This window comes from Cherax quadricarinatus, chromosome 24, assembly GCF_038502225.1.
Source record: "Cherax quadricarinatus isolate ZL_2023a chromosome 24, ASM3850222v1, whole genome shotgun sequence".
Taxonomy (NCBI): Eukaryota; Metazoa; Arthropoda; class Malacostraca; order Decapoda; family Parastacidae; genus Cherax; species Cherax quadricarinatus.
The window spans coordinates 32533259-32547335 of NC_091315.1; the positions used below are offsets into that span (position 1 = coordinate 32533259).

General features: G+C 38.9%; 1 protein-coding gene across 4 annotated transcripts in view; it reads left to right on the forward strand.

Moving 5' to 3' along the window:
• LOC128690896 (probable palmitoyltransferase ZDHHC24) overlaps positions 1-13775 on the forward strand; it is a 30196-nt gene extending 16421 nt beyond the window's left edge. For all 4 annotated transcript variants that reach the window (XM_070088304.1, XM_053779657.2, XM_053779659.2 and 1 more), the window contains one exon: positions 397-13775. In XM_070088304.1, the coding sequence (XP_069944405.1) occupies positions 397-869 (473 nt within the window). In that variant the 3' untranslated portion in view covers positions 870-13775. The remainder of the gene's footprint in view (positions 1-396) is intronic.
• Positions 13776-14077: the final 302 nt, after the last annotated feature.

The following is a 14077-nucleotide window of genomic DNA, read 5'->3' on the forward strand; positions in this document are numbered from 1 at the left end:
CCATTTTGATCACAGGTAATAAGATTATAAGCTATCAAAAAATGCAATAAGAAAGTCCAAAATGGGGGTCAAGCCTATAACTCCAGCTAAGTAACTGAGGGCAAGTTATGTGTGAGCTGCCTCATGTATGCTCTAACTTATAAACATGTCAGAAATATAAGAGTAGCCTTAAGCATTCCTGAAGAGGAAAGAAGAAAATGAGCAAGAAAAAATAACAGCACGAGAGGAAATATAGAATATAGTATGGAATTTATCCTTACTTTTAATCATACTTATCATATTTATTACGGTGTACCTTGTATTCTCTTACTTAATTCCCTGCTCTTAATCCCTGAGTTACTTTTGACATCTTCAATCACATAAATGAATTAAAAGTATATAATTTTCCTTTTACAGGGTGTTGTATTGGCTACCACAACCATCGATACTTTTTGATTGGGATTCTGTATGTATTTATAGGAGCAGTTTATGGCATTTATTACCAATGGGATTATGTCTATAGCACTATTAACCTACCAGTCATATACTTCTTCATGACTCTTTTAGCACCTCACTTTGCTCTTCTCTTCGGTGCAATAAGCTTATGGGGTGTTCTTGTGGCTACGCTTCATACCTTGGGCCTCATTACCCTCTTGATGGTATCTTACCTTCTTGTTATGCAAGTGAAGGCCATTTGTCTTGGTCAGACCCAGTATGAGATGAAGCATGGCATTCATGATTATAACTTGAGCCTTTATCAGAACCTTGTTGATGTCTTGGGAAGGAGGTGGAAAATAGCATGGGTGTCTCCTTTCATTAACTCGCCTCTCAAAGGTGATGGAATCAATTTCCTGAAGGCCAATGAATATGAGCTGCCTAAGGATATTTAAGATTTTTCCAATGTTCTTGTACTCACAGAGTAATAGGCACAAGATCTTGTAGCCAAAAAATTTATGAAGCTTGGATATTTTGTGAAGTAGATTTAGTTTAGAATAAATATTACTGTTATGTGAATTAACTTGTATAAATTAATTGAAATATTGGTAATGATGGTTGTACAAAATATTTAAGTATCTTGTGTGTGTTCAGTTGGAGTGTTTAGAGCTAACAATAACAACACCTTAGAGTGAGACCAGTTGCGCTTCCAAGAGATGATTGTTATTAGAGAGAATGCTTGCATTGATTGATGATTTTAAGAGTACCCTAGGTACGCAGTATTTGTGTGCATGTAAATTAGATAGGTTAATAATAGTCTTTAGCATTTACAGTATCATTCCTTTGTGGCCTTGTCAACTCTAGCATTAGATGCAGCTCTGTACATTATTAGACAAATAACTGTGCTTCCAGCAGAGAATTCTGAGAAACAGAACTAAATAAACCTTGCAGTATTGTGATCAAAATATGATATGGTAATTCTTTGTTTTCTGTTGCTTATTGTTTTTATCTCTCAAGCCATGTTTAACTAATTTTCATTATTTTTATGTATGCTCATCCAGAAGGCTGAGGAAGGGTTATTGAGATGGTTTGGACATGTAGAGAGGATGGAACAAAATAGAATGACTTTGAGAGTGTATAAATCTGTAGTGGAGGGAAGGCGGAGTAGGGGTCGGCCTAGGAAAGGTTGGAGAGTGGGGTAAAGGAGGTTTTGTGTGCAAGGGGCTTGGACTTCCAGCAAGCGTGCATGGGCATGTTAGATAGGAGCAAATGGAGACGAATGGTTTTTAGGACTTGACATGCTGTTGGAGTGTAAACAAGGTAACAGTTATGAAGGAATTCGGGGAAACCAGCAGGCCAGACTTGATTCCTGGAAATGGGAAGCACAGTGCCAGCACTCTGAAGGAGGGGTGTTAATGTTGCAGTTTTATAACTGCAGTGTGAGCATGCTTCTGGGAAGACAGTGGAGTGAATGATGATGAAAGTTTTTCTTTTTCGGGCCACCCTGCCCTTGGTGGGAAATGGCCGATGTGTTAATAAAAAATTCAAATAGTTTGTCTCTGTGCCCTATTAATCACTCTTAAAATTTTGTATGATAGATCATGTCTTCCCTAGTCCTACTTTGTACCAAGGTTGTCAGGCTCAGTCCATTCATTCTCTCCTCACAGTTCTGAGACTATAGTAGTCTCATTCCCAACTTATGCATCTTTTCAAGCTTTTGTACATGCTTGTCCAGGTAGGGGCTCCACAGTGGGGCCATATAATTGATGACTGGACTAACATACGTTATTTATAAAATTCTGAAAGATTCTTCATCCTTGTGGGAACTCACTTGTAACACTCTCCCATACTGTTCCCCCTGTCTTTCAAATGCTTCCTGATCCATGGAGTGCACTGCCCTTTATTCTTTCTTATTCATATAATTTAGTACATTAGTCTCTGGTGTGGCACCATATAAAAGTTTTCTTGCAGTCCAGGATTATGTACTCTATCCATCCTTGTGTTTCTTGTTTTATCTCCATTACTCTTAAAACTCAAGTTCATAAGACAGGATTTTCTCATCCTTACATAAGCCATGCTGGTTTCTCTAATAAATCTTATCTCCAGTCTTCTTCAAAACATTTGATAAGATGCATTCCAAAGGGTTGTAACACCAGGTATCTCCCAACAAGGAAGGGCCACCTAAGAAAAAGGGGAAACACATTCACCATCATTTATTCAATTTATGTCTTGTCAGAAGTGTACTGATATCACAGTGCAGATGACTCTCCAAACTACAACATCCTCACCCTCCCTCAGAGTTCAGGCACTGTATTTGCCACCTCCATCTGGGATACCAACCTACGATTCAGTGTCTTGCTCAATAATAACCCACGTGGAGGTAGAAACTCGGAAGATTAATTGGTCTGTATATTTTTCTAGCACCCTGCTGGAACCCTCTTCTGGGGACCAGATGGACATTTTTTCTAGTTTTCTGGCAGTTTTCCTGTCTTGATCAACTGGTTGAAAATCTTTGCTGTTGGGTCACACACTTGTTCTGCCTCTTTCATCAACATCAACGGAATTATGTTGTCTGACCTTATTCCTTTTGTTATGTCAAGCTCATTCAGTATTTTCGTCACTTCTTCCTTTTGTGTTTGTTTTTGTGTGAAAGGGTATGGGGTGCTCTTGTTCAATTGTTTGGAGCTGTGATTTCTTCAGATGTGGTACATTATATCCCTGAAGGTTTTTCCATATAATATGAAGCTCAAGTTGCCATTTGTATTCACAACTGACAAGTTTCAATAATAGTATAAAAGTATTTTGTATTATTTTTGGTGCGAAATTATATTTTTTGGTATGAAATTTCCTAGAATGGTATTGACTTGTATGGTTGTTGTTATCTAAGTCTTGACTGTTTACTTGTACATAGACTGAAGACTGCCAATAAATAATGCACTTCACACATTCAGTAAATATCTCTTCAGCAACAAAGTAAACCAATTTATTATTTGTTGATACAGTTGATCCAAAAAATATAATGGATGTTATAAGAGCATAGTAAATTGCTGAAGTGTAATGTATAATGTGTCTGTTTTGATAAATAAGAGCACTAACTTTAGTATTTTTCAGTATAATTATATTTGTAGTATAACTTTGTGTGTGTGCATGCATGTGTTCATGCATGCATGTGCACACCTGAGCATGACTATGTATGTGATCACTTGAGCATGCATATCTCTGGCGTTTTGACCACATGACGAGTCATCACCATGTAATAACTCAAGTGCTTGAGGAACCTTTGTTTTACACTGTTGAATGTACAGGTTAAAAACCATTATCCTACCTCAGCTCATTTCAAAGCCCAGCACTATCCAAGGTACACTACCACCTTCCTAGGATGCTGCTACATAATTTCAGCTTGTCCAGGATTGATCCCAGATCTTTATATTCTTTCCATGTATGAATGTGAAAAGTAGATAAACTACAGATGTTGCTGTGTTGCTATGTAGGCCTGTGAGCTACTGGCAGTAACAGCCTGGTTGATCAGATTGTCAACAAGGAAGGCTGGAAGAACACTTGAAATCTGTCACAGGCATATCACAAATGGGAAAAGAATACAGGACCTGGAGAAACTGCAGGAGTGGCCAGGCAAGTGGCTACTGGAGTTCAGCCCTAGCAAGTGTGAAGCTGTGACCACAAGGGAAGGGAAGACCATTCACTAACTATAAACTTGGAGAAAATGCTAAAGGACAAACAAGTAGATTTTATGAGTACTTCAGTAAGTTATGTTGAACTGCCAAGCCCATTAACTGCCAAGCCCATTAACTGCCAAGCACATTAACTGCCAAGCCCATTAACTACATCTTGAAACTTCAGAAAAAATAAACTACTGGAGTACTGTACTAATAACACCTTTTCACAAATGTGTGATGTGCTTCCGTGGATCAGCATTTTCATTTGTGGGCTATTTATAAAATATTTGTCACCTGATACTGTTGTCATAGTTTATCTTCAGACTCATAATTGTTTCTTAATTCAGTGGCTGGATCAAGGAGGTGAAATTAACTGGTATATTAGTAAACCCATAACATGAAATAAATTTATTAACATGTGGGAGTACGGAAGCATTGTCGAGTAGCAGAAGCAAAATCTTACACACTTCCAGGTGATGGTCTTAAATCCTTTAGTGATGAGCTTCTGTGTGATTTTTGCCCTAGATTTGGCAGTATTTCTCATCACCCAGCTTTGGACAGTATTTCTCATTGCCCACCTTTTGGGCAGTATTTTTCATCACCCAGCTTAGGGCAGTACAGTGGACCTCCGGTTAACGATATTTTTTCAGGGGTAACGATATTTTTTCACTCCAGAAGTATGTTCAGGTGCCAGTACTGACCGAATTTGTTCCCATAAGGAATATTGTGAAGTAGATTAGTCCATTTCAGACCCCCAAACATACACGTACAAACACACTTACATAAATACACTTACATAATTGGTCGCATTCGGAGGTGATCGTTATGCGGGGGTCCACTGCATTTCTTCCCCATACATTGAATGATGAAGTAAAGGGTGTGATAAAAGAGAAAAAGGTAGCTTACGAGAGGTTTTTACAAAGCAGAAGTGTTATAAGAAGAGCAAAGTATATGGAGAGTAAAAGAAAGGTGAAGAGAGTGGTGAGAGAGTTCAAAAGGAGAGCAGATGAAAGAGTGGGAGAGGCACTGTCAAGAAATTTTAATGAAAATAAGAAAAAATTTTGGAGTGAGTTAAACAAGTTAAGAAAGCCTAGGGAAAGTATGGATTTGTCCGTTAAAAACAAAGTAGGGGAGTTAGTAGATGGGGAGAGGGAGGTATTAGGTAGATGGCAAGAATATTTTGAGGAACTTTTAAATGTTGAGGAAGAAAGGGAGGCGGTAATTTCATGCACTGGCCAGGGAGGTATACCATCTTTTAGGAGTGAAGAAGAGCAGAATGTAAGTGTGGTGGAGGTACGTGAGGCATTACGTAGAATGAAAGGGGGTAAAGCAGCTGGAACTGATGGGATCATGACAGAAATGTTAAAAGCAGGGGGGGATATAGTGTTGGAGTGGTTGGTACTTTTGTTTAATAAATGTATGAAAGAGGGGAAGGTACCTAGGGATTGGCGGAGAGCATGTATAGTCCCTTTATATAAAGGGAAAGGGGACAAAAGAGATTGTAAAAATTATAGAGGAATAAGTTTACTGAGTATACCAGGAAAAGTATACGGTAGAGTTATAATTGAAAGAATTAGAGGTAAGACAGAATGTAGAATTGCGGATGAGCAAGGAGGCTTCAGAGTGGGTAGGGGATGTGTAGATCAAGTGTTTACATTGAAGCATATATGTGAACAGTATTTAGATAAAGGTAGGGAAGTTTTTATTGCATTTATGGATTTAGAAAAGGCATATGATAGAGTGGATAGAGGAGCAATGTGGCAGATGTTGCAAGTTTATGGAATAGGTGGTAAGTTACTAAATGCTGTAAAGAGCTTTTATGAGGATAGTGAGGCTCAGGTTAGGGTGTGTAGAAGAGAGGGAGAATATTTCCCGGTAAAAGTAGGTCTTAGACAGGGATGTGTAATGTCACCATGGTTGTTTAATATATTTATAGATGGGGTTGTAAAAGAAGTAAATGCTAGGGTGTTCGGGAGAGGGGTGGGATTAAATTATGGGGAATCTAATTCAAAATGGGAATTGACACAGTTACTTTTTGCTGATGATACTGTGCTTATGGGAGATTCTAAAGAAAAATTGCAAAGGTTAGTGCATGAGTTTGAGAATGTGTGTAAAGGTAGAAAGTTGAAAGTGAACATAGAAAAGAGTAAGGTGATGAGGGTATCAAATGATTTAGATAAAGAAAAATTTGATATTAAATTGGGGAGGAGGAGTATGGAAGAAGTGAATGTTTTCAGATACTTGGGAGTTGACGTGTCGGCAGATGGATTTATGAAGGATGAGGTTAATCATAGAATTGATGAGGGAAAAAAGGTGAGTGGTGCGTTGAGGTATATGTGGAGTCCAAAATCGTTATCTATGGAGGCAAAGAAGGGAATGTATGAAAGTATAGTGGTACCAACACTCTTATATGGATGTGAAGCTTGGGTGGTAAATGCAGCAGCGAGGAGACAGTTGGAGGCAGTGGAGATGTCCTGTCTAAGGGCAATGTGTGGTGTAAATATTATGCAGAAAATTCGGAGTGTGGAAATTAGGAGAAGGTGTGGAGTTAATAAAAGCATTAGTCAGAGGGCAGAAGAGGGGTTGTTGAGGTGGTTTGGTCATTTAGAGAGAATGGATCAAAGTAGAATGACATGGAAAGCATATAAATCTATAGGGGAAGGAAAGAGGGGTAGGGGTCGTCCTCGAAAGGGTTGGAAAGAGGGGGTAAAGGAGGTTTTGTGGGCGAAGGGCTTGGACTTCCAGCAAGCGTGCATGAGCGTGTTAGATAGGAGTGAATGGAGACGAATGATACTTGGGACCTGACGATCTGTTTAGTGAAGGGATTCAGGGAAACCGGTTATTTTCTTATAGTCGGACTTGAGTCCTGGAAATGGGAAGTACAATGCCTGCACTTTAAAGGAGGGGTTTGGGATATTGGCAGTTTGGAGGGATATGTTGTGTATCTTTATACGTACATGCTTCTAAACTATTGTATTCTGAGCACCTCTGCAAAAGCAGTGATAATGTGTGAGTGTGGTGAAAGTGTTGAATGATGATGAAAGTATTTTCTTTTTGGGGATTTTCTTTCTTTTTTGGGTCACCCTGCCTCGGTGGGAGACGACCAACTTATTGAAAAAAAAAAAAAAAAATTGAGAGGCAGGGCTCGATACAGCATAACCTGATAGGTGGTCCTTAAAAACTCAACAAGATTGATGGAATTTATACTGTACATGAATATTTAATTATCTTCAGTGTTTAGAATCATTTAATTTGTGATGTTATTGCAGTATTCTTATTACTGTAAATTAAAAACACACTATTTCTATACACTATATTATACAATTAACATTTGTATAATTGTCATTTATTAACTACTGTATAGAAAGACCCTTGTTATGCAGAGCACTTTGGGCAGCCTTAAAATTAACTTATATTTGTCTCATTGTCTAGTAATTATAGCAGTTTATTAGAATGCTATAGTTTGCCATATTTGTCATTTATATAATGTAACAATTTAGTATATGAATTATATTTTGAGATGAATAAATGCTGAAACAGACTGGTGATAGTGTGAACAGCAGTATGGATGTTAATATAATTTGTTTTATGGTATGAGTTGGTTTTCATCCCTATTATAAGGCCAATAAATGGGGAACCTTTATTTTTTTCATGACATATATTTGGTAACTTTCCTGTTTTATTTGCCTGTTGTACAGGCAAAACCTTTTGGCATTAAAGATACCCAAGTATTGCAATTTTTTTTTTTTTTTTTTTTTTTTTTTTTATCAAGTGATTTCCTCGAAGAGATTCCTGGTTCTGGGTTCTGAGGAGGGTCCATGGCTGTATGGGGACATTAAAGGGTGTCATAATCACTTGGGCTCCAGAAGAATGACATGTCTTATTTATAATGTAAAAAATGAGGGCAGCTCCAAGAATAAAAAAAAAAAGAAATGACATAACCATCTTGAATCAGTCACCTCTGTAGCAACAGGTAGTGTTGCTCAGAAACCACCTCTTGCACTACTTGGTGCATGGTACTAGGATGGCATCTCCAGAATTAAAAGGGCTAGGCCTACTGAAATTACCTAATTAGACAAGAGCACTAACCATGCAATCATTTTTCGGCTAATAATGATGGTGGGTGAATTGGAGCGAATGCCAAAAGTTGTTCACCTTTAGTTGCCACTCCTGGAACTACTGGCTTCCTCCAGTAGCACACACAGGTCATCAGAAGCTTTGCCAGATGGCCTTAGTCTCTCGCTGATGACTCCTGACTTGCCCTTAGATTATCTAGCTTTCACTGGTTTGAGTGACAACCTCGTGGAACATTATTTAATGGAAGCTACAAAAGAACGGGGCTAATAGTGACTCCTTTTCCTTGTTTACAAGTTGAATTTCACAAAAAAATGAAAATTTCCCTACTAACGAGGCTAAATAGGAAGAGGGAGGGTGTAGATGTGTGTAGTACAGTGCATGGAACACAAACATATGCCCAGGTTCAACACAGGCATTGGTACCAATGAGGTTTAGTGTTTCATGCCAGTGACATCATGGCATTGCAGTGGCATGACAGATGTGAGGTGACATTGTTGACATCAGTCCACCATCACAAAATGAAAGACACTGGAAAGGTGAATAGACACCAATGAAACCATTCTGAGATCAACTACTGTCATGGATTACACTGCCAGTATCCATTTTGTGGACAAATGTGACATGCAAATTGGTTGGCTGATTGTGTCTGCAAGAGTTGCAAGTGGTACATAAAACTTTTCTTCCATCTTGTGAACATTGTAATGGTGAACCCATACAGTATATACCAGGTGTAAACCAGCAACAAACCAACATATAGCCCCTTTTGTTTGCCATCAGACAGTGCATAAATACCAGGTCACAACACCTGCAGTACACGTGTTGCCATGCCTATCACCACATACCCTCTCATTTGAGGCATGGTGATCACTTCTTAACCACACTTCCTGCAACATACAATAAGAAATGGACTCAGAAAAGATGTATGTGCATACATAAGGCACCCATGAAAAAGCAGGGACATGCACTCTGTGTCGAGTGTAAAACACCACTGTGTATGGAGCCATGTTGCAGGGACTTCCACAGACTGTAGTAGTTCTAGGAACATGACCAGTGCCTGTAAATGTATAAGTATGTGTGAACAGTTGTAATGTGAAACATTTGGACATGTGTGTTTACACTGCCATGTATACTTTTGTAAACAATGTATTGATGAGAGTGCAGGTATTGTGTTGTATACAGTGGATGGCCATATGTACATCATGCATGATATGGGTCTCATGGGCCACAAGTTATTGTAAAATATAAAAATTAGAAGACCCCAGGAAAGTGCAAAATAAGCTAAGTAATATGGAGCATGTGGCAGTTACCTATGATGCCATCAGTGGGTCAGCAACCTTCAACTTCACTCTCTCATATTTCGGTAAGTACGAATGGGAAAACTCCTTTTCTTTATCCTATTACCATTGTAGAAATGTGCTCTTTTTTAAGAATTTTTTTAAATGCCAACAGTCAGTACTTTTTATTTTTAGTCTCAACAGTGAAAGGGTTAATGAACAGAGGGAGGGTGCTTTAGTGGCTGGAATGTCTACAGTGTTTATTTTGGATTCTGTTTGTAAATTGGAATTTGTTTAATTTTGTGTAAAATTTACCAAATTACCAACTTTTGTGCACTTTATAGGGTTGTTCTGATAGTGGTTTCTTGTGCTCAGTCAGTAAAAAGTAAGACATACTAGCAAAGAATTTGGTCAAGTTGAGCAGTGAAAATGGTCTCATAATAGGACTCACAGTGGGCAAAATCTCTTGTGTAAATTACTCCCAGAATGCCAACTTTGCACCTGAGTAATTCCATAAGTTTGCCATCAAATATTGCATTTTTAGTCTCATTACTTTTAGAAAAAGATTCTTTACCATTTCAGAAAACAATTTAAAAAAAAATTGCAACACTTATCAGCATTTTCAATTTTGGGAGTGGCAGCAGTGAAAGGGTTAAGATTTGATCCAAGGAAAGGCATAAGGGGCCTGGGTCCTTGGATCAGGGAACAAATATGCTGGTATGCCACAGCAGTGGTGCCCATATGTGGCAAGATATTCTCAGAAGACTAGACTTACAATTTACAATTGTATTTATATTTAATGGTACTGTACTATATAGCTTTTTTTTTTTTTTTTTACAATGATTTACATCATACTTGCATACCTATTCCTCTAAGGTAGATAGCTTAATACTGGTGAGGGGTTCTTGATGCAAGGAATTGGACCTGTCCTTCCATGGGTAAAACCTCATTGCCTTCCCTGACCCCTACTGGTTTAGCACTCCTCTCCTTCATGAATGCAATAATATGGTACGTGCATGTGATACACATCAGGAATGTGAATGTTTTTAATAATCTTGAAGCAAACCCAATATTAGTAACAGTGTACATGTGACTGTGCATGTTGTGCACTACCTGCATTTAATAGTATATACACTAGAAACTGTCACATGACCATTCATTTTGTGCACTACCTGTGTTGTGTTTACTAGTGCACTGTGCATGTTGTGCACTACTTGTCTATATAAATCATGAGCATGATAGTCTAGTTTCTTCAGCATGTACCTTTGTGGTCATTAAAACAATACTAATTCACTGAAGGAATTGTATCCAGTTTTTTTTTATGTACAGTACTGTGCAGCAACATCATGATTTATATTTTCCTTTGTTGCAGTACTGAGTATATTGTAATAAAAGATATGGTTTTAATTAACCTAAAAAAATTAGTAAATAGCATTATTGTGTAGTTATTAATACATTAGTTTTTAACTGAAAATACCAAAGTGTTGCACATGTGTCTAGTTTATCAACTTGTCAGTTCTCTGAAACACTTGTCTAAATTGTTTTAGCGTAAAAGAAGTACAATAGTACCTCGGTACTCGAACAGTTCGGTATTCGAATGCTTTGATAAAAAAAAATTGATCGGTAGTTGACCGTTTGCTCAGCACTCAACCAAACAAACAACCTGCTGCTGAGAAATATGTCAAGTGAGTTTAATGACTGCGTATTATTATTATTATAATCAAAAAGAAGCGCCAAGCCACAAGGGCTATACAGCTCTGCAGGGTAGGGAAGGAAGCGAGGGTATTGGATGGCAGAAGGGAGGAGGGATGATCAGTAGGTTACAGAAAACAGCGGGGCAGGGGATAGTACGGGGGTAAGGGGTAGCAAGAGATTGAAGTAGAAAGGGCTGAAGGTATCAGAATTTGTGAAGTCAGGTGTTGTCAAAAAGTCAATGAGAGAGTCTGGATGAAAGGTGGGTTCATCAGCGAGAAGGGAAGGTAAAGAGAGAGCAGCAGAGCGAAGACGACGACGGAGGTAAATTCTGCGTGCTCGTTGATAAAGTGGGCAGTCCAACAGAATGTGGCTGACTGATAATGGAACTTGGCAATTCTCACAGAGAGGAGCAGGGCGCCTCTCCATGAGATATCCATGAGTAAGACGAGTATGGCCAATGCGAAGACGGGAGAGAGTAGTCTCCCAACCTCGACACTGGTGATAAGACGGCCAGTAACCTATACTCGGTTTAATAGATTGAAGTTTGTTGCCGAGCATAGTAGACCAACGTTGTTGCCAACGGGTGTGAAGTTGGGAAGATATTGCAGCAAAATAGTCCGTAAATGGAATACCTCTACATGAAACTGGTAGGTCATGTACTGCTGACCGCGCAGCAGTGTCTGCCTGTTCATTGCCCTGTACGTCAACATGACCAGGGACCCAACAACAAACAACATCTTTATGCTTGGTAAAGATGCGGCGTAGCCAAAGTTGGATACGGAGGACTAAGGGGTGAGGTGTATCAAATTTCTGTATAGCCTGTAAAGCACTAAGGGAGTCTGAGACAACCACAAATGATGACACAGGCATAGATGCAATACGGATAAGTGCTGTAAGGATGGCATACAATTCAGCAGTAAAAATACTAGCCGAAGATAGTAAATGCCCTTGTACAACGCTGTCCGGAAACACTGCTGCGAATCCTACGCCGTCAGAAGACTTAGAGCCATCTGTGTACACAGCAATGGCATGAGAATGAAAGTGAAAGTGGTCAAGAAAATGAGAGCGGGAAGCGACCGTAGACAGTTGGGCTTTCGAGCAAGGGAGAGAGAAAGAACAGACTCGAACAGCTGGAACTTCCCAGGGGGGTAGGGAAAAGTGAGATGCTACATGTACATAGAAAGGTGGTAATTGAAGAGAAGACAAGAGCGAATGAAGGCGAAGAGAGAAGGGACGGAGTAAACAGGGGCGGCGAACAAAAAGAATGTCTACTAATATCAGTGACCATTCTATAAATGGAAGGATTGCGGAGATCATGAGAGCGTACATAGCGAAGGCAATGGGCATCACGGCAATCGGATAAGGATGGAACGTTCGCCTCTGCATAGAGGCTCTCGACAGGGGAAGAGCGAAAAGCACCAAGACATAAACCTAATCCTTGGTGATGAATGGGGTTAAGGCTAGAGAGAGTAGCAGGAGATGCCGCTGAATATATCTGGTCACCATAATCAAGTTTCGATAAGATAAGGGTGGAATGTAGGTGAAGGAGGGTTCGACGATCAGCTCCCCATGAAAGATGAGCAAGGGTTTTAAGGAGGTTCAGCCGGCTGTGGCAAGTTGCCTTCAGAGAGGTAATGTGAGGTTTCCAGGATAACCTACGATCAAAGAGGAGGCCCAGAAACTTGACTGTATCATGTTCAGGGATACAGGAGCCATAGAGGTACAAAGGATGATCGGAGATGACAAATGACTGTGTAAAGGCTGAGGGTTTTATTTCTCAACAAGTGTTCAATTGTGATGAGAGAGGTTTATTTTGGAAAAAAAAAAAATACAAACCAGAACCTATATCGCTCAAGAGAAGTCATTGCCAGGACACAAGCCAGTGAAGGACAGACTCACTCTTTCATTGTGCAGGAATGCAAGTGGTGATTTAAAAGTGAAGCCTTTGCTTGTCTATCACTTGGATAGACAAGCATTGTGTTTAATTTTTTTCTTTAGATTTATGCATGCTAGGCTTGTAAACTGTGTTAAAATGCTTCTATAAGTGTATTTTCGGGGGTCCAAAATGGATTAATCTAATTTATATTATCCCTTGTGGGAAAAATTTGTTCAGTACTCGAACAGCCTTCTGGAACGAATTAAGTTCAAGTACTGAGGTACTACTATCGTGTTAACTAGCTTTTTAACTTCGTGTTTCCTGTAATTCAGGAAATGTAAATATTCTTGAAGGATGCACAATACAGTTCAGAACAAGTTTATAAGAACATAATTGTTATAAAAGTAGGCAGTGTGTATCTTTGTAGTAACAAAGTGCTGTACTTGGTATAATGCAGCAAAAACATTTTCCACCTATTCACATTGGAAATTTGTACATGTATTAATGTGACTGTTTGAATCTGGACCAATATTCTATTTGTCTAAGCTTTGAAGAGATGGAAAATTTCAATGAGAGTGCATCTCTCTCTCTCTCTCCCTTAAATTATCAGTGAAGACTTGTGTACAGTAATATATATAATAAAGATACAGTATACAGTAATTTATATATACAAAAATAAAGTCTAGAATCATGTCTCTCGTTAGATACTGTTGTTCTTTTCTCAGGATGTGTGGACTAGTCAGGAATAAAACTAAATGAAATGATTATTTCAATTTTTCCTTTTACCTTGCATGACGAGTCAAAAACGAATATGCAGCAAGCGATAAAAGATGCAAAATGACCACAGGGGAAGTTGAATGATAGCTCTAGACTTTTTGTGTTGCAGTCAACACATTAGGAGCTTGTAGTGCTGCAGAAATAGAGTAGGAAATTCAGGCAGATTTCTGAAGAAAGTTTTCCTGAATGAATATCTGGATTTCCTACTCCAATTCTGCAATATTGCAAGCTCTTAATGTGTTTATTGCAACACAAAGCCTAGAGCTATCATTCAACTATCCCTATGGTTA